This window comes from Geosmithia morbida (assembly GCF_012550715.1).
Source record: "Geosmithia morbida isolate 1262 chromosome Unknown scaffold_1, whole genome shotgun sequence".
Taxonomy (NCBI): domain Eukaryota; kingdom Fungi; phylum Ascomycota; class Sordariomycetes; order Hypocreales; family Bionectriaceae; genus Geosmithia; species Geosmithia morbida.
The window spans coordinates 2,169,091-2,190,471 of record NW_023336188.1 but is presented as its reverse complement, the minus strand read 5'-3'; the positions used below and the strand labels follow the sequence as shown (position 1 = coordinate 2,190,471).

The following is a 21,381-nucleotide window of genomic DNA, read 5'->3' as shown; positions in this document are numbered from 1 at the left end:
CGAGGAACGCCACATTTATGCCACTTCCGCACCGCCACATGTCAACTCCAAAGCTCCGTCACCAATTCTCTTTGATCTTGTCGAAGCGCCCCGGACACTTGGAGAAACCCACTTCGACACTACCATTCCAACTGTGTTTTTCTTTGCATGCTCCCTTGCATGTAGGCGTGGAAATGGCCTCGAATCCCGGTAATGGCAGCAGTCCCGACAACCCTGGCGGCTTCAAGGGCAATGACCCCAATCAGAGGACGCTGAACGTCTGGTCCAAGCCCATCGACGAAAAGGACCAGCAGGCGGCAGGCGGCAACGGCCAGCGACCGACTATCACCGACGCCGTGGGCATGATCAAGCCTGAGGACTTTGCCAACGTTGCTGAGACGCCGTGTGCGCGCAACGGCTTTCTCACTGGTATTGGTGCTGGTTTCGGAGCAGGCGGTCTGCGTTTTGTCGTTGGTGGTGAGTCCTGTCTAGAGCGCACCTGTCTCCATTCCCAAGAGGCGCTATTCTCCCTAGGAGGCGGGAGAGGAGCAGCGAGCGAGGATTGGGCAGCATGCTTACACCCAATCCAGGCAACATTGGCAAGGCCACCAACTTTGCTGCCGGCTTCTTTATCCTAGGAAGCGTAGCCTCGTACGAATACTGCCAGTACCTCCGACGATGCGAGAAACGCGACATGAAGCGACATATCGAGGTTGTCAACAGGAGCCGAAGAGAGCAGGCGCAGAAGCAGGCCGAAGAGCAGAAGAAGCAGATGGAGGAGAAGAAGGCCCAAAAATCCTGGTACAAGTTCTGGTAGAGCGGACAAACGCCAACTGCGGGCCGTGGGCCGTGTATAAATTTTGTATCATTACTACTACATGTCAATTTTGTATAAAACAGGAGAGGGGAGAAGGACCTCCTTTTCTTGCATTGTCCCTCGGAGTTGGAAAGGCATTGGTGGAAAAGAAGATGCAAGAACCAAAGGTAAAGGCAAAATAAGTAAATAAGAGTATGCCCCAGAAGAACAGTGCTCCCATTCCGTTGCCCGTATCAAGAGTATGAGAAGTGTTGATCTTAATTCTTGTTCACATGACCAAATGCTGGCAAAGAAAAGAAAGAAGGAATCTGTATAAAACACCGTAAACTGGTAAGAAGATGACATTAATTCCCAATGAAACCCAACATCAGCCATTTCCCTTCTCCTATGCCGAGAATGGCGTGGCAATAAAGGATACAGTTTTGTCCTCTCTGAAACGGACCCTACGTGAAGGCGATCCACTGCCGTCGGGCGACGAGGACGTCCGGTGCTGACCACGGCGCCGCTGCGTGCGCAAAGCCCTAGCCTCGACCTCCTCGCGCCGACGATACTCGGCCAGCTGTTGGCGTCGCTTCATGAGACGAGCGTGAGCCAAGGCGGGAGTGGGCTTGAAACCGACGCCGTTGACCCCCGTGCCATCGTCGTCAACATCCTCGGGGTCGTAGATTGTTATCTCCTCATCGCGCCACGTGAGGGCTGCACGCACAGGATCGACAATATCCATCTCTTCATCATCTTCCTTAAGCCTGGCCTTCTTCTCGGCCATCCTCTTCCTCAAACTTGGTGGGGGCGTGCCCGACCTCATGCTAACCGCCTTGGCTATTTCCGCCATGAGGGAGTTGTGAGACGCTGGCTGCTCGGACGGCAGCGATGCTGCACCACCTTCAGTGGGTTCCGTGGCGGTCACCGACGATGGCTCTGCAACGGGCGGCCCGTCCGAGGGTCCATCATACATGTCGGCGTCTTGCCGCTGACGCTTGCTCTCATGGGCAACATTGACATCATCGCCGATACTGGAACCGATGGGTACCCCACCCCCACCTTCACCGTCGATTGCCAGGCCATGGAACTTGTGGGCAACTTTGGACCGAGGGCTGTCGGCACCATCCTCCACGACGCGAGAAGGGTCAAATGAAAACTGGATAGGTGTGAGGGTCGTGTTGACGCCTCTCTTGCGCTTGGGTGTGGGCTTCATAGCTGCGAGAGACGATGGTGAGTCGGTCATGGTGGCTTAAATCTGGCCTGTCTCGAACGGATGCTTCCGGGGTTATCTGCTGAGAGAGTGACTGGGGTATTTAAAACATCGTTGTTGAAAGAATATCAAACGATTGAATGAGAAGAGAAATGAAAGCCGAGAGATGGTAAAATACTAGGCCCTGGGTAGAAGAAGAAGAAAAGGCGCATAGGCTGAGGCTGGCTGAAGCTGGCTGATGATGGCAGGTTATCTAATCCCGTGGCCATGTAATATTATGGAGTGAGTGGGTAAAAGAGGAAGGAACGTTGAAGGGTTGGGCAGCAGGCAAGTGCTACGTGCAGTTCTCTCATTCATCGCTTCGGATACTTCCAAGACAATCTTTTTCTTTGGTCCACTCACTGTCGTTATATGATCTGGGTAGTAAGTGTCTAAACCCAAGTTATTGTGTCAAGCGGGGGCTTCCTCTCGTCCTTTACGAATTTACGAGTCGAGAAGGACGGTTCTCGCTTTTGCAAGTCATATGACTGCAAACTCAGCAGGCGGTTGTGCCCGTTCATCCGCCATGAAGACAGCAAAGAACCGAGTTGGGATTCTTGTCTGGAAGCTTGGCCCGGTGTCATACACGACTTCAAGGTTGGCAACTGACTTACTAGCTGCAGAACCTAAAGGCTCAGGGTTCCGGAAACGAATGTCTTCAGCAAGAGGATAGCAGCGTCTTTGTCCCGTTTGAATCTGCTGGCCCTGCCGACTTGAGCATCCGGCCTAGATGCACGTGGTCGAATACCTTACATGCAGCTCTCCCAGAGCTCCAGGGAAGGGACAATCCCTTGGTCCAATACCGCCTCGGTTGTATGAAGACGACGGTCCCCAGTGTTCTTGGTGCCCCGCGTCACGGACGTGAGGCCGGGAAGCATATGCGGCCGGCTTACAGGAGAGTGCTACGGTTGGTTCTCGAACGGTCAAAGAGGGGGCTGCCGCGACCTGATATACCATGCCAATCTGCCCAGGTCTAAGCTGATACTTGTGCTTACTAGGACAATCAGCTAGAGGAAACAGGATTGAATCTGCACATGCTGATAGAGTTTGGTTCGGTGACCGTTGATGCCGCAGGACGGGGCCACCTTCGGCCGGGAGAGCCGTCTTTGCCTCAATAAAAGAAATCCTCCGGCAGGGGAAGCTTGACGAGACTGACGTAAATGTCAGCACATATTTTGCCAAAACCTGCCGGATAATTAAGTCACATAGAGCTGATAATTTAGGTGCTATTACTCCGCACTCGCATGGAGAGCCTGTCAGTTATTAACCGTACCACTCACGATCTGCCGTTCCCCTCACCCTCCACTCTATTACCCCTCCCCCGCCACCCCACGAAGCTTCGGGTGTCGGTCTTGGGGACATGTGTTAGTTGCTGAGCGTATTACTTAACAGTGGGCTCTTCTCCTTTGTCATGTTCTACTCATTGCGTGAACCGTAAGCTACTTTTGCAACACAGATTCTTCCTTGTTTTCACCTCTTTTTTTAGAACACTCACCATCAATCATGGCCGACGCCTTCACATTCTTGCCCCTCGGGGCCATCATCCAGAGCTTCACAGTCAACGGACGGAACATTGTGCAGGGATTCGACACCGCAGATCAATACGAGAGTCATAACCAGCCGTATTTCGGTGAGACGATTGGACGCGTGGCCAACCGTGTCAAGGGCGGCCGAATCGACTCCCTCAATGGCGGCAAGACGTACGAACTCGACGTCAACGACCGCGGTAACACGTGCCACAGTGGTAGCAGCTGCTGGGGCAAGAAGACGTGGACGGGTCCCATGACAGTCTCGACGCGCGACATGGCTGGTGTTGAGGGTCTCACTGACGCCAAGAGCTTTTCCTACAGCTTGACCAGTCCCGATGGCGAAGGCGGCTTTCCCGGCACGGTCGAGGTGACGGCCGTGTATACTACAGGCACCCAAAAGGGCGCCGCCCCCAATGGCAAGGACGTGTCAGTCCTGGGGATTGAGTACGAGGCACGTCTGGTCGACGGAGCAGACGAGACGGCCATCAACATGACCAATCACTCGTACTTTAATCCGGCGGGAGCTCCCACAGCCCCGACATGTGAGGGCACCGTCATCACCCTCGCTACGAACCAGCATCTCCCTGTAGACGAGACTGCCATCCCGACGGGTGGTCCCGTCCCCTTCCCCGGTCTCGACACGAGCAAGCCCTTTACCATGACACCCACAGACCCCGACGTGGACCACTGCTTCGTCATCGACACGGGTCCGTCCACGATTCCCATCGACACACGCGGCGGTCCTCTGCGGGTCAACCTGAGTGCCCACCACCCCAAGACGGGGGTCAACCTCGAGGTCCTCAGCACTGAACCCGCCTTCCAGTTCTACACGGGCGGCTTCATTGACGTGCCTGCTACGGGAAATCTGCCTGCGCGGGCGGCCCGCTCAGGCTTCTGCTGCGAGCCTAGTCGCTGGATCAACGCTGTCAACGTCCCCGAGTGGAAGAATATGGTTCTCCTGAAGAAGGGGGAGACGTACGGCACGCGCATCGTGTACAGGGGGTGGGCGGACTAACTGACCAGGTCGTTTTATATATACAAATACAGAGAGTGAGAGTAGAGACGAATACAGCAGTGCAACCCTTGTAAATGAAAAGGTGCTCAGTCCGATTCGCTGTAGTCCCCGAGAAACGCTAAGCCAGCCTGTGCCCTACGTCTCCTGACCGCAAAGCTGGCATCCTCATCCTCATCATCGCCTTTACCATGATCCCCAAGCCCCCTCCTCTCCTCCTCATCATCGTCACTCACCAGCACCTCGGCCTTGGTGGGTCTCTGGGGCTGTGCAGCCTTGGCCTTGCTACGGCTAGCCCGTCCACTCGTCTCCGTCCCCCAGAGGGCGTTCATCTCTTGGGCCGCCTCGGCCTCGGCCATGAGCTCCCTGGTGTTCTTGATCTCACGGGCGCGCGCCTCGGAGAAGCGCCCCTCCATACCGACGTCGGTGAGCATCTTGCGCAGGTGGCGGATCTTGGCGCGCGCGTCGTCGCCGTGGCGCTTCAGCTCATTGTGCCATAGCTTGCGGATGCCGCACTTGACTAGCTGAGCTTGGAGTTTCTTGATTTCAGTCTCGTCCGGGTTGTCGGGCGTTGCGGATGCGGCCGTCGTCTTCTTCTCCCTTTTGGCGGGCTTGGCCTTCTTGCTGTTGTTACTGGGTTTGGCATTTTTGGCGAATTTGCGCTTGCGAGGGGCTTGCGGTTCATCTATCACGTCCGAGTACTCTTCTTCCTCGTCTACGACGGGCGGCTTGGCCTCTTCTTCCGGTTGCTTTTCTTCTTCCGGCTTTTCTTCGGGCTCCTCCGCGGCTTCGATATGGTCACCGTTGTCGTTGTCGTCGTCGTCGTTATTGATTTTCGGCGTATCGTTCTTGGGCCGGGGGTCTGCCTTTTTCGACGCGGTTACCTTTTTGGGTGCGGCGGCTTTGGGAGCGGCGGCTTTCTTGGGTGCGGCGGCCTTGAGCCTCTTCTTGGGAGCCGCGCTGGCTTCTTCAGGTTCGGGGGATGTTCGCTTTACGCCATGCTTGTCGCCGGCCTCGCCCTCCTCATCCTTGTCCGGCATAGGAAGAGTCCAGCCATCAAGTAGTTTGGTCTGCAGAGTGGTTAGCAACGCGTGTTAATTAGTGTTGATATTGTTGTTGGCGTCGTCGTCGCGCGCATACTTACCACATGCTCCTTGATGATCTCTTTGCTCTTTTGCTTCCATTCACCCTCGGCGAAGAATCCCTCTTCGAGACCGAGCGTCTCCTCTGTGTGTCGGCGCACCTTGTTGACAGTCGTCGCGTCTGGGTCCGCCTTGTAGACGTTGCACGTAGCTTCGACGAGGGCGGTTTCGAGCTCAGCCGCTGACGGAGCCATGGCGTGTCTCTGTATACGGGATCAGAGGCCAGGAAATAGTAGGAAACAAAGAATGTTATTAGATAGAATTATCGTGTATTCGTGACGAGAAGGGGTGGGGGGTATAATGGTGCAAGTCGTAGAGTGTAACTTCGTCGAGTCCTAGTCACGTCACTGTCGGGCGTTCATTCCAGGCGGTTTGGCGGTTGGTATTTTGCGGGGTGGAGGGGGAAGGCGCCTGTAAGGATTCAGGGTATTGAATGCAGATTAATTGGTGTTGGCAAGGGCGAATCAGACGATCAACAATGTAATGCGCAATGAGGACTCAATTCGTATGAGCAAGAGTGAGGCTTCAATGGAAGCAGAGATGCGGTGGATTCAATTTTATCTTCGAGTACTAGTATTTTGCTTCTAGTCATCTTCTGATCAGATTCTACACGTAAGGTCGGAAGGGTGCTGAGCCGTTTTGCCTGCCTCAGGCCTGGAGAGTCGTTTCTATTCGCTTCGCTTCGGCTTTGGGTGGTGATGACATCTCTTCTTTCATTGTTCAAAATCAACGCCCATCATGTCTGCATCACTGGCACCCGAATGCAACGAAGTCAAGGAGTATGTCTGTCCTCTTGTCGTCTCATCCATTGGAATCTACTGACCACTCTACAGGCGCTATGATACGTGCTTCCTCAAGTGGTACAGTGAGAGTAGGTTCTCTCAGTCGTCGCCCTCCCCATCCATGTCAGCTAACGAGCCCTATCAGAGTATCTCCGTGGAGTGGAAAAGGACAACAAGGAGTGCGCTGGTCTCTTTACCGAGTACCAGAAGTGCCTTGGAGTGAGTTTCACCTCTTTGCTATGTGTGAATGTCGTCCTGACTCTCTGCTAGGTTGCCCTGAAGGCGAGGGGGATCGACAAGTTGCTCGAAGAAGCCAGGGAGGACAACAAGGAGAATGACGTGAGGCTCAACGCACCACCCAAGAGTGAGTAATACTGTCTGTTCGCCGTCCTTGCCATCCGACAGTCAATCTATCCGCCTTCACATGGGTTTCCCTCTTTCTAACCAACTCTAGAGTAATAAAGAAAGGACACCATGACACTTGGCCTGTCTAACGTGCCAAGATGACAATTTGACAGTCTAATGGCCAAGCAGTCTTACGCGCAGGAACATTTTTGCATGGGTGTCTCTCTCTCTCTCTCTCTATCTCTCAATATCTCACTCATCCTTCTCATCTACTATATACCAACTGTAAAATCATAGATTTAAAGCGTCATCGTCATTCTTCTTGCTCTCTCTATCTTACCCATGTCATGTGATCTCATAGGTTTCAACCCGCCGTTGGCTGCTGGTCCCAGAAGGGAAGGACAGGACTGTTCAGGGGAAAAAGCTACCCAAAAACAGGAGCTCTTGCCATTTTATTAGCCAACAGCAGAACAGGGAAAGAGCCATCGACGTACCTGCCGCGCATCGCCGTCACAGCGTTTGCCTCATTCTCTTTTTCTAATAATTTATTTTTTTATTTCATCTCTCCCTTTCCCTCTCTTCCTCCCTCTCCCTACCTTCTTCCCTCTCTTTGACGTCCCTACGTCACCCTGGACCAGGACTCCATTGTATAATCCGTTGTTGCTTGGCTACTCATAGTCCATCCCGTCGCTCTTTTTTTTTGTCCGTATCGCTATACCACCCCGCCAAGAATCGAATTCGTTCGTGTCCTGTTCGTAATACCCCATCGCCAAGCAACAACCCCACCGACCGGCTCTCGACGACGACGACGGCAACAGCACTGCCTTGTTGTGCGATGCACCAAGGCTCCCGCACCATCAGACCGGGAAAATAGGCAGCTGGGGATATTACTGTCGCCCCGCGTCCAACCTGGACAGCATCGATCTACCAGCGCCGACGCGACGTGAGGCATGCGCTGCGAGGGCAGGCCCCATAGCTAGAGCGCTCTATGCACCCCTTCTCTGTCCTTACCCTCGGCATCTTTGTTGCTGGCTACATCACTGCCCGTTGGGACCTTGTCACTCGTCTCTATGAGCTGACCATTTTTGCTTGGGAGAACGGCGTGGTTGTAAGTTTCTCTTGTTCCTGTTTTGCTATCTCTCCGATACGACGGTCCGGACTGACCATTGCTTTTTGCTCAATTAGTCGCGCGCTGCCCGAGGCTTTGTTGCCCTGAGCGTCCTTTTCCTCACCATATTTGTACCCATTGTGCTTCTCGCTCGAAAAGAAGGAACTCTGGTACGCACTCCTCTCCTCTGTCTCCGACTTTCTCATACAACCAGCAGCAAATCTAACAGAGGAACAGCACCCACGAGCACCAGGCTTCGGCGTATCCGCGCGAGAGCAACTCAGACGACGGGGCTCCTTCTAGGCCGCGCCTCACCCCCCTCCGCCATCGGGACACGACATAATACTACGACAAGCGGTTGACATGGTAGAACATGATGGGCTTATGAGAGTGTTCTGGCCGACAGACGTCGCCCACTCCAATCGGCCTGGCGTCGTCGTCGGCTGGAGAAACTCAACTCTGGACGTTCTCGTTGTCGCTATCCTCGATGATGTCGACGCCCTCAACGTCGAGTACCACCTTAAGGCTGGAACATTCTTTCTGGCCTGTCCATACACACCCGCCCAAGCGTTCGACCTCTGTGGCCACTCGTCGATGCACATCCTCGGTGTCACCAACGCCCTCGATTCCACAACCCTCGACCCATCGTGGGTCTGTGCCACCACCGGTCCGGCACTGCGCACACCGCGAATCACCTGCGCCAAGGCCTCGAGCGTGCAGCTGATCCTCTACGACCGACCGAAGCCTCAAGGCATGCAATACATATCCCTCAACCCCATTGCCTTGGCCCTTGATGACCACGATCCCGCTTTTTCTCACGTCAAGCCCGACGACGTCGAGAGTATCGAGGCCAAAAAGGAGCGGAAAGACAACGAGGCTCGTCGCGACCTGGTCCAGAAGCTGAAGCAGCACACCATCCAGAAAAGGGTGCCGTCGGCGCGTGACCGGGCACTGCCTAAGATTGTCAACCAGGTCAACTGGTCTTGGGAGCTTGAGCAGACATTGCAGAAGAATGTCGGACGCCTGGGCCCCAGGCCGAAGCGCGGGCTTAGTGTGTCTGAGCGCGTTGCCGAGTCGGCCGCCACCATGCGCAACTACGTTCTCATGTCTCTGCTCGACTTCTTCACCTTCTACCTGTTCCCCACTATCCGCCGAGCGTTCATCCTCCTACTGCTAGCCCACCGCCTGCTCGCCGAGGGGCTGCTCTTCTTGCTCGAGTTTCGCGTGCGACCTGGGTATGCGGCTCTCAAGGACGTGTCGGCCACAGCTCAACAGATTGAGATACGCCTACAACAGTTTTGCTACTGGCCCATGCAGTATGTGACTCTGCGCAAGTGGAATAGCACCTGGGCCAGCATCAACACCAGCCACGCCGACTACATCCGCTTCTACAACAGCCTCTGGCTCGTCGCCAACGACGTCATCATCGGCCTAGCCCTCGGCTCATTCATAATCGACAATGCCGACTGGGTTGCCGAGCGGATAAACGCGCTCCTGCGCACGTACACGGTCGAAGCCCTGCAGAGGAGCATATCGTGGCTCATGGGCTGGCCAGCTGGTCTGAAGCTGAATGGAGAGCTGGCCGCCTTTCTGGGTGACTTGTTTCTCTGGGTCATAGAGTATTGGTCGAGTGAGTTGCCGTGAGAGACTTCTGGCCTGTGCCTGAAGTGCTTGGATATGCTAACATGAGACTGGTGCAGATTGTGTCGATGCCTTGGCGCCGGCCTTGCCTAGGGTTGTCTGGGTGGTTGGTTTCTCGTCTTTTGCGGGGGCCAGCATGCCCGTAGCCATCATGTCGGACTTCTTGTCAGCACTCACCATCCACATATATTCGTTTTACCTTGCCTCAGCGCGCATTTTCCACTGGCAGCTGACGATCCTGCAATCCCTGTTCCATCTGTTCCGCGGGAGAAAGCACAATGTCCTCCGCAACCGTATAGACTCTTGCGACTACGATCTCGACCAGCTGCTGGTCGGTACCATTCTGTTTACCGTACTCTTCTTTTTGCTCCCGACAGTGGTGGTATTCTACCTGAACTTTGCCATTGCAAGAATGGTCATCATCTCGTTCAAGGCCTCGTTTGACACGTGCCTCTCGTTCCTGAACCACTTCCCCTTGTTTGCATTCATGTTGAGATGCAAGGACCCTAGACGTTTGCCAGGTAAGTTGTCGACCTCCTTACTGCGACCAGTCAACTTGGCGGTGTCTCCTGCGAGCTCTTGAACACACAAGAAAATCGGACTAGACTAACGTGGAATGCAAAATACAGGCGGAATTCATTTTGAACTTCGAGATAGCCAAGAAAACAATGCTCCTCAATCGAATGATGGATCCAAAGACCTACCTACGTCGGTCATCTATCTCAAGGTACGAACTGCTCACTGCACCGTTGTATAGGTACCTGTGTTGGCAGCTGGGCGAGGAGAGAAGGAAACTGACGTGTGCAACCTGCAGTCTATACCACTCAGCTTCAAAGCCATGTTTCATCAGTATTTCCAGATGGCGAACCGCATCCGCAAGCACTACCTCTCACCGAGCGTGCTCCTTTGCCTCCTGACGGGCAAATATGTTCCGCCCATCGACCGGAGGGACCTGTACAGCCTGCAGTACAGTATGCTACCCGCACGACGGCCTACGGTGGGCGAGATGTGGCGTGCCATTAACACAGAGGTGGCGATGCCGCAGAGGAAGGCAGTGACCTTACTGCCGTATATACCGCCGTTACCGAATGGGGGACGACGCAATGGGCGGACGCGGGTGAATCGCTGATAATAGTAATATGGCGATGACACAGTCGCTTCTTCTTTTCACATACGCTGCGCTCAATATAAATGCTAGAACTACGGAGCACACATACGTTTAATATCTGTCCACGGACCACGTCATGAGGAGAGGAGAGCTCACTAGAAGCCAGGCTTGGACGCCTCAAGGCATACCCTAGAGTAGATAAAGTGTGCTCCCTGCTGGCGACAGCACACGATGACTCGTAAACGTGAATACAGTGTTCTCTGCCTACTGATACGTCCTGGGCCGATGAGTGTGTGTCTTGGTGCTTGCTTTTTATAAAGGAAAGGAAATCTATCTATGAGGCTATCTACAGATGCGAGTGTGACGATGAAGCCTCTGGTTGCTTAGTCATCAATATTGGGTGCCACAAAAAGGCGTGCCACACTGTTCATCGTGGCGGATGTTTACTCTCTTCTGTCTTGGAGGTTCGATGCAACCAAATGCAAAGGGAGGAAGCGGAAAGGTATACATACGGTTATCAGGGGCGTTAGGATCCAATCCTTTGAATCCCATTCCTCAGTTTTGACTCGATGCACAGTAATTCAGTCAAATCAACAAGACTCCCACAGCACCTCAGGTGCGTCTGTGCATCTCAATCCAACAAACACACCACACGCGTTTACTTCCCGCCCCTTGTCCATCCCGGTGTGCCAAGTTTCCGGTGTCTAGTTCTCCCAACGGAGGATGGACCAGTAGGATCGCCCTCCGGCCCAGGTGATGGTCCCGATTAGGTAGGTCCCGTCCTAGTCAGGTTTTAGATGTCAGGACTAAGCAGCCAGAAGTTAACGTCACCACTGGTGATAGAGTGCGACGTGCACGTTCAAGGGGGGGTTGGGGTTGGGGTTGAGGTTCTCTCATCCTGTAGATATGTCCAACCAGTTTGAGAGAAATCAACTGCGTTATACGTAGTTTGGTCTGTTGTTGGGTTCTGTGAGCCCATCAACCATATATGTTCAGGGACGATGTCATGTTGGTCTCAGCCCCCCCCCCCCCTCCCCTCCCTGCGCGCCAGTCTCTATTCTCTATGTAGCAATTTACCTAGAAATGAGTTGTGCATGATGGGCATTAGAGGAGATGGTCTTACATATTACATCCCATCCCTACTAACTAGTAGGGGTACCCTGGAGGCTCCACAAGTATACGCATCCAGATCTGTGATGAAGATGCATGTCCCAGACCTTTCACGCGAGGTTAAATGACATGTTCCTTTTGTCTTCGAGACGAAAGCTTCTTAAATTTTCGGACATGCATCCATCCTAACGTGAACGCACCTACATATACTCCGTACACGCCCAGGAGATGATGACAGAGACGACGCGAGTGCGACATGTGAGTCCGTCGTCACCATCCAGGCTGGCGCGGGGACTGCCGACACGCCCTTCGCCGACCGCCCCGCCACCTTCTTCGCAAGCAACGGGAACGGGTGCACCGCTGTCGAGGGCACCGACGTGCTCTACCCTCAGCCCGGGCCCAAGACCGACGTCGACAACATCTCGACAAAGACGTCACCACCTACCGGGACGTGTGCGGGAGTTGGGGGGGGGATGATGTTATCAGGATGTTGGTACCCTTTGGTTTACTGGTATGAATCCAGCGCTCAACCCCGTCTTAGCCCTTATCGAATGCCAGGGTCTGGGATGAGTTCAGATGTTGAGGTTGTAGAAGGGACAGAGGCTCGTGGAGATGGGTAGAGTCAACTATTATATACATATCTGCGAGACACTACGTGTAGCTAAGAACATATACAAGCGGCTTGGCCCTTCGACGACGACTGACCCTAAACCCTTATAAGCGAATCGATACTCGTACTCGTTCTTCCATTACATGCAACTACAGCAGCTAGTGGGAAATACGGGGTCCCGGTAAGGGCCATTCTAGAACTTGATATCCCGCCTCTGTCAGTAGCATCTGCCTCTAAAAATAGCGACTCGACCGCCGTTATTGGTGGGAATTAAACCTTCGCCCTTCTCTTGAAAACGTTCTCGACGTCGAACTTTATGCCGCTAATAGATCCGATCTGACCAAAGATCGACATGACGGCCGTCTTCTAAATCACGTGCGCCATGTAGTAGAGCAGTACGTTGAAGCTCAGGTTATCTGAGCCATGAGGTCCTAAGTAGGAGGAAGAAGGATAACCGTATCGTCTGGGTGACCTCATCGACGCCCTCCCCCTTGCTCTTCTCATATACTTCCTTCGTCTTCACTTCACGTCTCCTCATTGAACTTTTCATTTCTCATCCGAGCGGGTAGAGCCTCGGCGTCCGCCAGGTGGACGAGTTCACGAGACACCCAGGATGTCCCACCGTGAAAAGAGGCAGTTCGTCGTCGTAGGCACTCGGTATGCGTGAATCGGTGCAAACAGAAGCGTTGAGCATGAGTTGTTACAGTACATTGAATAGCTTGAGGCGATGACACCCGTTTTACATACAAAATTTTCCCACGGGATCACGGTGAACCACGACCTAGTGGTGCAAGCAGCTCACCGTGAGCCCAAAAAAAAGAATGGCGGACGGCAGGTGAAAAGTGAGGAGGTGACCGAGGGGGGGCACGTGGCCCTGGCCGCATATCCTAACCGCATTCCTTGCTGGGCGGGCCGTGACAATTTGGCTACGACGCCCTTCCTTCTCCTTCGCTACTCTGCCCGAACCTAGAGTTTAGCCGTATTTACTTGGACACAGGCAGCTGCTTGATGAAATCCGTCCAGGTGAACGGCTTGACGTTGGGGTACTTGTCGTTGTCCAGGCGGGGACCGACCAGAGACTTTCCGCTGATCATGTAGTAGGTGTAGTACCTAGAAGCCATGTCAGTAGAGGCCGAGCTCGGGCTCAGGGAGGAGGTATCTCAACACTTACAGGGCCATGTACTTGAAGATGTCGTTGGGGTACTGGGCGCGGAGGGCGGTCATCTTGGTGTAGAGCTCCTCCTGGGTGCCGAGGCTCTCGAGCTTGGGCTTGATGCCGTGGACCTCCTCGAAGATCTTGGCGAGGTCCTTGGCGGAAGCGGCACCACCGAGGACTGGAATACAAATGTTAGCTGGTCAGCTGTCCCGGATTGTGGCAGCGCAGGAGCGGCTACGTACAGTGCTGCTTGCCGACGGCGCTGGTGTCGGCAGCGACGGCGGCGGTGTACTCGGCGGCGTTCTCGTAGGTGGAGGCCTCGAAGACCTCAGTGCCGTCGCCCCAGTAGCGGAAGGTCGGGCCGCGGGCATCGTACAGGCCGAAGAAGGGGCTGGTCAGGGTCTCCATGAAGCCACCGATGAGGACGTGGACTCCCTTGACGTTCTGCTTGGTGTCGAGGTAGGCCTTGACGTGCTTCATGGGGTCCTTGGGGAACAGCTGGCCAAGCTCGAGCTTGGTGAAGTCGACCGAGTAGTCGCTGGCGATGTAGCGCGGCACCTTGTTCTCCTCGCAGCTGTCGATCAGCACCTTCTGGCCGTCCACCATGAGCTTGTCGTCGCCGAGGTAGGCGCAGGCGACGACGTCGCAGCCCTCGACGAAGGGCCGCACAGCCTGGGAGTCGAAGGCGCCGCCCTCGAAGATCTTGACGTTGGCGCCGGTGATGAAGGCCGGCACGTTGGCCGCATTCCTGCAGTACCCGCGAAGCTCCACGCTGGGGTTCTTGAGAAGATGGCTGGCGAGCAGACGGCCGAACTTGCCGGTGATGCCAGCGATTCCTACCGTGACGGTCATCTTTTCGGTCGGCTAGGGCTTGTGAAGTGGGATAGGGTGGGTTTGAGCGTTTCTGGCCGGGAATAACGGTGATGAGTATCGCAGGGCAGCTGGACAGGGCAGCTGGACGACAGCCGGGTGTTGGGCAGAAATAGATTAATATCCAGAAGCTGAGCGAGAGGTGGTGATGACGAAATGCATTCTGCCCTGCGTGAAGGGCTGGCTGTTATATGTCATATGACATGTGGGGCCAGACCTGTGCATCATCGAATCCGGCCGTGCCTCGCATATATTGAGAATTCTAGTCTGGCTGTCATGGAAGCACTCGGTCGAACCGGATCGGTCGTTGCCGCCTGCATGTTCATGCATTAGCACCTTCACCCTAGGGCCTCGAGCGGTCGACTGGGACTCCGTCCGAGAGCATTCACGCATCAATACGTGGCGTCCAATGGAGAGGAAACGCATCCAGTCGTAGCTTACCAATTGCGTGACGTAAATATGGATCTTGAAGCTTGTTCGGCATTTGTCACGAACGCCGAGGTGACCATGCCACATTGCCTCGCCCTAGCTGCCTGGCATGATGCTGGTGCTGCCTAGAAGGTTCGTCTAGCCGATTTCAAAGCATCTTCGGTATTTTACAAATGCCGAGGCAGCCGAATGCATCTTGGATGATACCCAACTGTCTGAACGGCAGGTGAAGAAAGCTTATAAATTGTATGAGCGGTTTTCTCTGGAGCTCCACAAAAAAAAGGTAGCAGGATGGGGTTCTTTGAGTGTTTTGAGCGATGAGGTTAAACTTGGGTATACCGAGACGGACTGCATGACGTAAGAATGATGATAGCTCTCGAGCGTATCATTGCGATATAAGGAACAAACCCCCGAGGCCAAGTTGAGAGGAGAAGACTAGAAAGCATCAATCCAATTCAATCCAACATCCCAATCCTCTACTTCACAACCTTCACTCACCCGACACCACTTCCGCTCTTCAGATAACCACCACCGCAATCATGTCCAAGATCCTCACCATCTTTGGCGCCACCGGCAACCAGGGCGGCAATGTCATCGACACCGTCCTCGCCGACCCCGTGCTCTCCAAGGAGTTCAAGATCCGTGCCATCACCCGCGACACCACCAAGCCCAAGGCCAAGGCCCTCGCCGACAGGGGCGTCGAGGTCGTCTCCGTAAGCCATCGCCCGAACCTGACCCGATCCCAGCTTGAGGAAGGGAGGAGAGACTGACCGAAAATTCCCTAGGCCGACATGTCGTCGAAGGAGTCTGCCGCCCCCGCCGTCCAGGGCGCCCACACCGTCTTCCTCGTCACCAACTTCTGGGAGAGCATGTCCGCCGAGACTGAGATCGCCCAGGGCAAGGCCGTCACTGACGCTTCCAAGGAGGCCGGCGTCAAGCACCTCATCTTCTCTTCCCTCATCCACGTGACCGAGGCCAGCAAGGGCAAGCTCACCCACGTCACCCACTTCGACGGCAAGGCCGACATCGAGAAGTACATCCGCGCCAGCGGTGTTCCGGCTACCTTCGTCCTGCCCGGCTTCTTCATGCTCAACTACTTCCAGTTCCTCAACAAGAACGAGGACGGCTCCTACACCTACGCCGTGCCCTGCTCGGTTGACAAGGCCCAGGTGCCCCTGTTCGACGCCGCCAACGACACCGGTCAGCAGAGCCCCCTCCCCCACCCCCACTACCTTGCACTTCCGATGACCACCCGATGACCACCCTCGTGTACTGACCCCCCCGCCAGGCAAGTTCGTCGTCGCCGCCATCAAGCACTTCCCCGCCCAGAGCGGCAAGCAGATCCTCGCCGCCACCGAGTACGTCACCCCCAAGCAGCTGGCCGCCGACTTCGCCGAGGCTTCTGGCAAGGCCTGCACCGCCGTCCAGGTCGACGAGAAGACCTGGAAGTCGTTCCTGCCCGAGGCTATCGCCCAGGAGATGCTCGAGAACATGCTCCTGCTCGAGGACCCCGGTTACTACGCCGGCGCCGACCTGGCCCCCAGCCTGGCCCTCCTGGACCAGAAGCCCACCACCTGGAAGGAGTTCGTCGCTGCCAACAAGGAGAAGTGGGCTTAAACTTCACGAGAATAAGGCCTGTCAACAGCTGTACATACGATCCTGGTCTACGTAACCTCATCTTCGCTTCCAGCGTAGACGATTTTGCCGGTCAACCAGCGATTCCTCTATTAAGACAGACTTAAAAAAATAAAAATAATTCAAGAACTAGAAGAATCGTCTACAAAATCTGTTAGTGAACCATGCCCAGAACAATCATAATAGAAAAAGCTCGTACATGCATGTTCCTGTCATATCCATAAATAACATCGAACCCCCACTTTATGCGGCCCAAACTATGCGACTCCACTCGGACCACTCTACCCCGACCGGGGTCACCACACTCTTTTCTCTTTCAGAACCATGCTCCAGATGATACCTCCTACGAAGATCACGTCAAGCACCTGCCTGCGACTGTGAGTGCTTCACTGCTTAGTTGACACGACACCCTGATGGTCTCGTCTACGTGAAGCCACGTCTCCCGACTACCCTATAACCAGAGCCTTCCACTGCAGTCCTCTCAACTATTAATACATGCATTATACAGCTCCCAAAGGGCCCTCACAGTACACCGCGGGACCCACGGTGGACCCCTCAGAGAAGCTGCAGACAGCTTCCCCTCTCCTGTCTGTGGCTAGATTCCATCGTCTTCTTTCCCCTTCATCGCTGAGCACTCGTAGACTTAGTTGAAGCTACCAGACTGGTCCATCGAGGCTAGCCCGTCACAGCGCAAACGTCGATACGACACTCACCACCGATCAGACCCACGCTGATAGGTAATACATAGGTAATACATAATGGCAAGACTACCATCATCCGTGGTGGAAGATAACGGATATGAAGGCGTCTCTACCAGATAGGAAGGATATCAAACAAGAATGAGGGAGAAGAAAAGGGCTGATGAGAACGGGAGTAGGAAGCTAGCAAAGACGCCGCAATCCCGCAACGTCACCGCTGACGATGTGCTCTCGCGCGCGCACAAACGCTTGAGCTCCCACTAATCGATTGGAACGGAAAGCCCCTCTCCGAGCCTGGACGGGGCTCCTCATCACCACTTAGCAAGGCCATCCTTTTGTCAACGGCGGCAACAGCGGCAACCTTGGCAGGCAAACAGACGAGACAAAGACGGAAAAAAAAAAGATTAGCAAAAAATAAAAAGGCCAAGCCCGTACAAGGGCCTGTCTGAGGCCAAGCTCCGGTTTAGACGAGGGGCCAACGTCGTGGGCGCTTCACGATCCAGAGGAGTGCATCAGGTGTGGACACAGAATGCAGCCGGAGACGACGGTATCTTGTCTGGTTGGCGGCCACGACATCTGACGTTGTGTTCCGCTACTCTTGCCCGATGGATTGTCATGGCTGATATCCCGAATGCGTACAAGTACATCGTTCCTACGTCAGGACGCATTCGTCGCGATTACTCCAGAGGGGGGGGGGGGGGGGGGGTAGTAGTACCGATCGAGTGCCACTATGTCTGCTGCTTGGTACGAAACGTACTACGAATACAAGCTGACATGACCGGCTGCTTGGCTTTTGTGTGACCTGTCTCTCGCACGACTACGAGAATACGGCCTCCGATGACATAGGCTACCATCTGAGAAGTTTTCCCAATATCTCCTCGACCAGGCATCAGCCGGATATCCCGTGCACCCGCCATCCGCCGACTGTCAGCCTCACGAGATCGTCCAGCGGGGTAGTCCCGTCGGAGAGAATGCTGTCGTCGTCATAGATCCCGGATGATTCTGCCAATGTATCCGCCCGTACTGGATCGATGTAGGATGTGTGCGACCTGTCCGATGCACGGCGAGCAGGCGTGGCAGTGGCGGGTCGATAGTTGCGGAGGTGAATAGCGTACGTGTCACTGGCAGGCTTTGGTTACGGGCCATAACTGGTGGAAGAAAATGTCCGATGCGATATGCCGGCTGCTCATGCAGGTTTGGCGACGCTTCGAAGAAGAAGAAGTCGAATTTGCCCAACATTGAACGCAAAGCTGGAGTCATGGCCGCAGCTTTGCGGGGCTTATCGAGACCAACGTCGGTCACTAGGGAAGATATCCCGTCGTCCAACATGCTGAGGATGTCCAACGCTGTCTTTTTTAGCATCGTCCTTGAACGTATAGTAGTGGAAATGATACATGCTGTGTATGATCAGTAGACATAAAAGCTTACTTACCGGTCCTAGTCTCGAAGTTCGAATTGGACCTAGCCAAGGCATATAGGAGGATATGGACGACCTCTAAAAGTGTCATAGCAAAACAGTTCATAGCTTAGCTAAGCGGGACTCGACCATAAAACCGTCGAGTTCAGCATCGCAACAAGAATACAAGACAAGATCTCACCTTGGCACCGCAGAACACCTGACCTGCTACTATTTGAATGTGAGGCAGAAGTGTTTGTAGTGTTTGTCCTCATCAAGATACTGTGTTATCCCACTACATCCCGATACCTTCTCACAGCTCACAATCCCCGCCGTTCCTCTTACACGGTCTTACTCACATGTCGATTCCGACGCCTATACCGTCAGACTCGACGCCGTCACTGTCAGAACACAACACGGGACAGCTTTGCTTTCCGGCCCACCATAGCGGCAGAAGAGTATGACAAAAAGCTAGACGACATTCTCCTCGCTCGCAAGATAATGTCCATCGTCGTCGCAAGTAGTGTCACCATCACGAACCTCACATCCGCGAAGATCCGAACGCACATGTGACTGCACAATGGTGACGGTGACGGTGACGGTGACGCTCGTGACATCGTGACACAGCGCGCGAAGGGTGCCCAACCGTTCCCGTGCGCCTATTTCTAGGCGACCTCGCCTCAGTCTGACCGTGGTTAAGTCGAGTTTAGGCGACGGCTGAGCCGTTCGACTGCCAGCTGCTTTTGAAAAAGCACATTTAGCTATGCAAGGTCTTGTTGTGATGGAATTCGATAGCGTAGAATGACATGCATGGAATGAAGAGGCCATCCCGATAAATATGTAGCCAAGTCGTGGAACTTCGTTTCTCTCAAGTCTTTGCGTCCAGAGCGGCATGATCGATTGGTGACTCTCATATTATAGGAATCTCCATGGTTCTAGAAAAGGCGCGCATGAAGTTATCATCCGACTCTTTTGCCTTGTTCAAAAATCGGACATATTTGTTATGAGTAGCGGTCCATCATATAGCCTTTTGCTGCTGGCTTTTGGTTTGAAGTAGGCCACGGTCTCGTACAGCTGGCGCTTCCCAACTGTCACTTCCCAACTGTCAGTCCATAGTTGGTCAGTGGCTTGAGTCGAGGGATTTCCAGCATATCTTGCAAGTACTAGCGACGAAATGTGGCCTGCAATCTCGAACCCGAGAGCGTTGGCGGTCTATAGAGGACGTGGTGATGGGCATCAACAGGGTATGCACACAAGGGGGAAAGATGAAGGTGATGATGATGCATTCAACCGGGGCTGACGAAACCGAATGTTCCGGTTGCACACGTGACACTATGGCCTCAGGCCATCAACAAGGAATCACATTAGCGATTGCAGGTTGTTGATGACGTAGGTGTTGGTGTGCAGTCGTTACGCTAACAACTACATGTACTGGGACTGGTAGTATGAACGCCAAGCCGTTCGACATCAGTCCGAAGGTGTCTGGCCGCGCCGGCTGCTTTCTATCAAGGCAGAGGAGGGAGATGGTGCCGACGGGACGGCCATGATCTAAAAGTGCATCCCATGCTTCTCAACATGTTGGATAAACTTCTCCTCCTCTTCCAGCAAGTGATTGTCCGAACCCACAGGGCCAACAGTTGGGTACAGAGCCTCAAGCGGTACCTCACGGACGTTGACCTTGGGATCGTCCTTGGTTCCCACGAGCATCGTCTCGACAACGTTTCCATCACCGTACTTGGCATCGGTGATGAGGCTGAGGACGACGTCGGCGGCCTGGTCCGGCGACAGCTTCAAGTCATCGGGAGCAACCCGGGCACGGCAGTATTCGGGGTTGAAGATAGGCGTCTGCGATCGGCACGTTAGCACACAGCAGCCACGCAGCAGCGAGACACAGAGGCTCGACATACATCTACGAGCCCGGGACACAGGGCCGAGTTCCTGATGCCGAACCGCTTCCTCAAGCAACCGAGCGACCTCACAAAGCTGACGATGGCCGCCTTGCTGGCAAAGTACATTGGCGTCTGGAAGGAGTGGACGTAGGCTCCGAGACTGGCGATCCAGACGAGGTTGCCCTTGACCGTGTCGCGGTTGTCCAACCAGTAGTCAATGGCAAACTGAGCGAGCCGGATCGGACCCATGGTGTTCACGGCGAAGGATCTGTAGACGCCGGGATTGGTGTCGATCGCATCCTGGGCCAACGGCGACTTTCCGGGAGGGTACCAAAACGAGCTGGAGGGAGGCTCGTACAGCCCAGCGCCGCTGACGACGATGTCAACGACACCGAAGTGGGCCAGGGACACTTCCCAGAGCGTCTTGATCTGGGCCCAGTCGGCCATGTCTGTTTTCTGGTAGAAGGCAGTCACTGTATCGGGGCCAGCTTCAGGGCTGGTCCACTTCTCGACGAGGGCCTGTGCCTCAGGCGTAAGCCGAATGTCGGCAATCACGATCGAACAACCGGCCTCGAGCATTTTCCGGGCCAAGGCCAGGCAGATTCCTAGCAGATTCAGTCAGTCGACTTCGCCCCGTCGCGGCAAGGAGATTGAAGGCTTACCGGACCCTGCACCGGTCACGATGGCATGCTTCCCCTTGATGGCGTAGGGTTCCATGTTTCGAAAAAGTGGTTTGCAAGGATGCCAAGTTAGGGAAGACGAGACTTGTCAGTTTTTTTTTGGGAGGATAGGCAATACGATGTACAATTAAGTTATTTTCTTTTTAGGAGAGAGGAAAAGGGGGGGGGGGGGATTATGTGGCATTAAGTATTATCGCACGTAGCCTGGCCTGGT

The 21,381-nt window shown here is 54.4% G+C and overlaps 10 protein-coding genes across 10 annotated transcripts; 6 read left to right on the top strand and 4 right to left on the bottom strand.

Moving 5' to 3' along the window:
• Positions 1-173: 173 nt before the first annotated feature.
• GMORB2_1420 (cytochrome c oxidase assembly protein subunit 20) lies at positions 174-796 on the top strand (the record flags this gene model as incomplete). Its single annotated transcript, XM_035463402.1, has 2 exons — positions 174-456; positions 570-796. 2 exons carry the CDS (start codon positions 174-176, stop codon positions 794-796), a joined length of 510 nt encoding a protein of 169 aa, XP_035324826.1.
• A 385-nt stretch (positions 797-1,181) lies between these two features.
• GMORB2_1419 (uncharacterized protein) lies at positions 1,182-2,021 on the bottom strand (the record flags this gene model as incomplete). The annotated part of the gene is made up of 1 exon (XM_035463401.1): positions 1,182-2,021. The coding sequence occupies one exon, from the start codon at positions 2,019-2,021 to the stop codon at positions 1,182-1,184; it is 840 nt and encodes a 279-aa protein (XP_035324825.1).
• Positions 2,022-3,530: 1,509 nt separating this feature from the next.
• Positions 3,531-4,571, top strand: GMORB2_1418 (aldose 1-epimerase; the record flags this gene model as incomplete). The annotated part of the gene is made up of 1 exon (XM_035463400.1): positions 3,531-4,571. One exon carries the CDS (start codon positions 3,531-3,533, stop codon positions 4,569-4,571), a length of 1,041 nt encoding a protein of 346 aa, XP_035324824.1.
• Positions 4,572-4,657: 86 nt separating this feature from the next.
• GMORB2_1417 (Transcriptional regulator) lies at positions 4,658-5,904 on the bottom strand (the record flags this gene model as incomplete). Its single annotated transcript, XM_035463399.1, has 3 exons — positions 4,658-4,741; positions 4,805-5,638; positions 5,713-5,904. 3 exons carry the CDS (start codon positions 5,902-5,904, stop codon positions 4,658-4,660), a joined length of 1,110 nt encoding a protein of 369 aa, XP_035324823.1.
• A 544-nt stretch (positions 5,905-6,448) lies between these two features.
• On the top strand, positions 6,449-6,864 carry GMORB2_1416 (TRIAP1/MDM35 family protein; the record flags this gene model as incomplete). The annotated part of the gene is made up of 4 exons (XM_035463398.1): positions 6,449-6,489; positions 6,544-6,581; positions 6,638-6,711; positions 6,763-6,864. 4 exons carry the CDS (start codon positions 6,449-6,451, stop codon positions 6,862-6,864), a joined length of 255 nt encoding a protein of 84 aa, XP_035324822.1.
• Positions 6,865-7,825: 961 nt separating this feature from the next.
• Positions 7,826-8,288, top strand: GMORB2_1415 (N-acetylglucosaminyl transferase component (Gpi1); the record flags this gene model as incomplete). The annotated part of the gene is made up of 2 exons (XM_035463397.1): positions 7,826-7,945; positions 8,175-8,288. 2 exons carry the CDS (start codon positions 7,826-7,828, stop codon positions 8,286-8,288), a joined length of 234 nt encoding a protein of 77 aa, XP_035324821.1.
• Positions 8,289-8,308: 20 nt separating this feature from the next.
• Positions 8,309-10,715, top strand: GMORB2_1414 (phosphatidylinositol N-acetylglucosaminyltransferase subunit Q; the record flags this gene model as incomplete). Its single annotated transcript, XM_035463396.1, has 4 exons — positions 8,309-9,575; positions 9,646-10,107; positions 10,216-10,313; positions 10,344-10,715. The coding sequence occupies 4 exons, from the start codon at positions 8,309-8,311 to the stop codon at positions 10,713-10,715; spliced, it is 2,199 nt and encodes a 732-aa protein (XP_035324820.1).
• Positions 10,716-13,397: 2,682 nt separating this feature from the next.
• On the bottom strand, positions 13,398-14,422 carry GMORB2_1413 (Protein of unknown function (DUF1295); the record flags this gene model as incomplete). Its single annotated transcript, XM_035463395.1, has 3 exons — positions 13,398-13,524; positions 13,586-13,748; positions 13,813-14,422. The coding sequence occupies 3 exons, from the start codon at positions 14,420-14,422 to the stop codon at positions 13,398-13,400; spliced, it is 900 nt and encodes a 299-aa protein (XP_035324819.1).
• Positions 14,423-15,408: 986 nt separating this feature from the next.
• GMORB2_1412 (Nucleoside-diphosphate-sugar epimerase) lies at positions 15,409-16,486 on the top strand (the record flags this gene model as incomplete). The annotated part of the gene is made up of 3 exons (XM_035463394.1): positions 15,409-15,582; positions 15,655-16,069; positions 16,158-16,486. 3 exons carry the CDS (start codon positions 15,409-15,411, stop codon positions 16,484-16,486), a joined length of 918 nt encoding a protein of 305 aa, XP_035324818.1.
• A 3,660-nt stretch (positions 16,487-20,146) lies between these two features.
• On the bottom strand, positions 20,147-21,204 carry GMORB2_1411 (Short-chain dehydrogenase; the record flags this gene model as incomplete). Its single annotated transcript, XM_035463393.1, has 3 exons — positions 20,147-20,443; positions 20,506-21,092; positions 21,150-21,204. 3 exons carry the CDS (start codon positions 21,202-21,204, stop codon positions 20,147-20,149), a joined length of 939 nt encoding a protein of 312 aa, XP_035324817.1.
• Between the last annotated feature and the right edge of the window lie 177 nt (positions 21,205-21,381).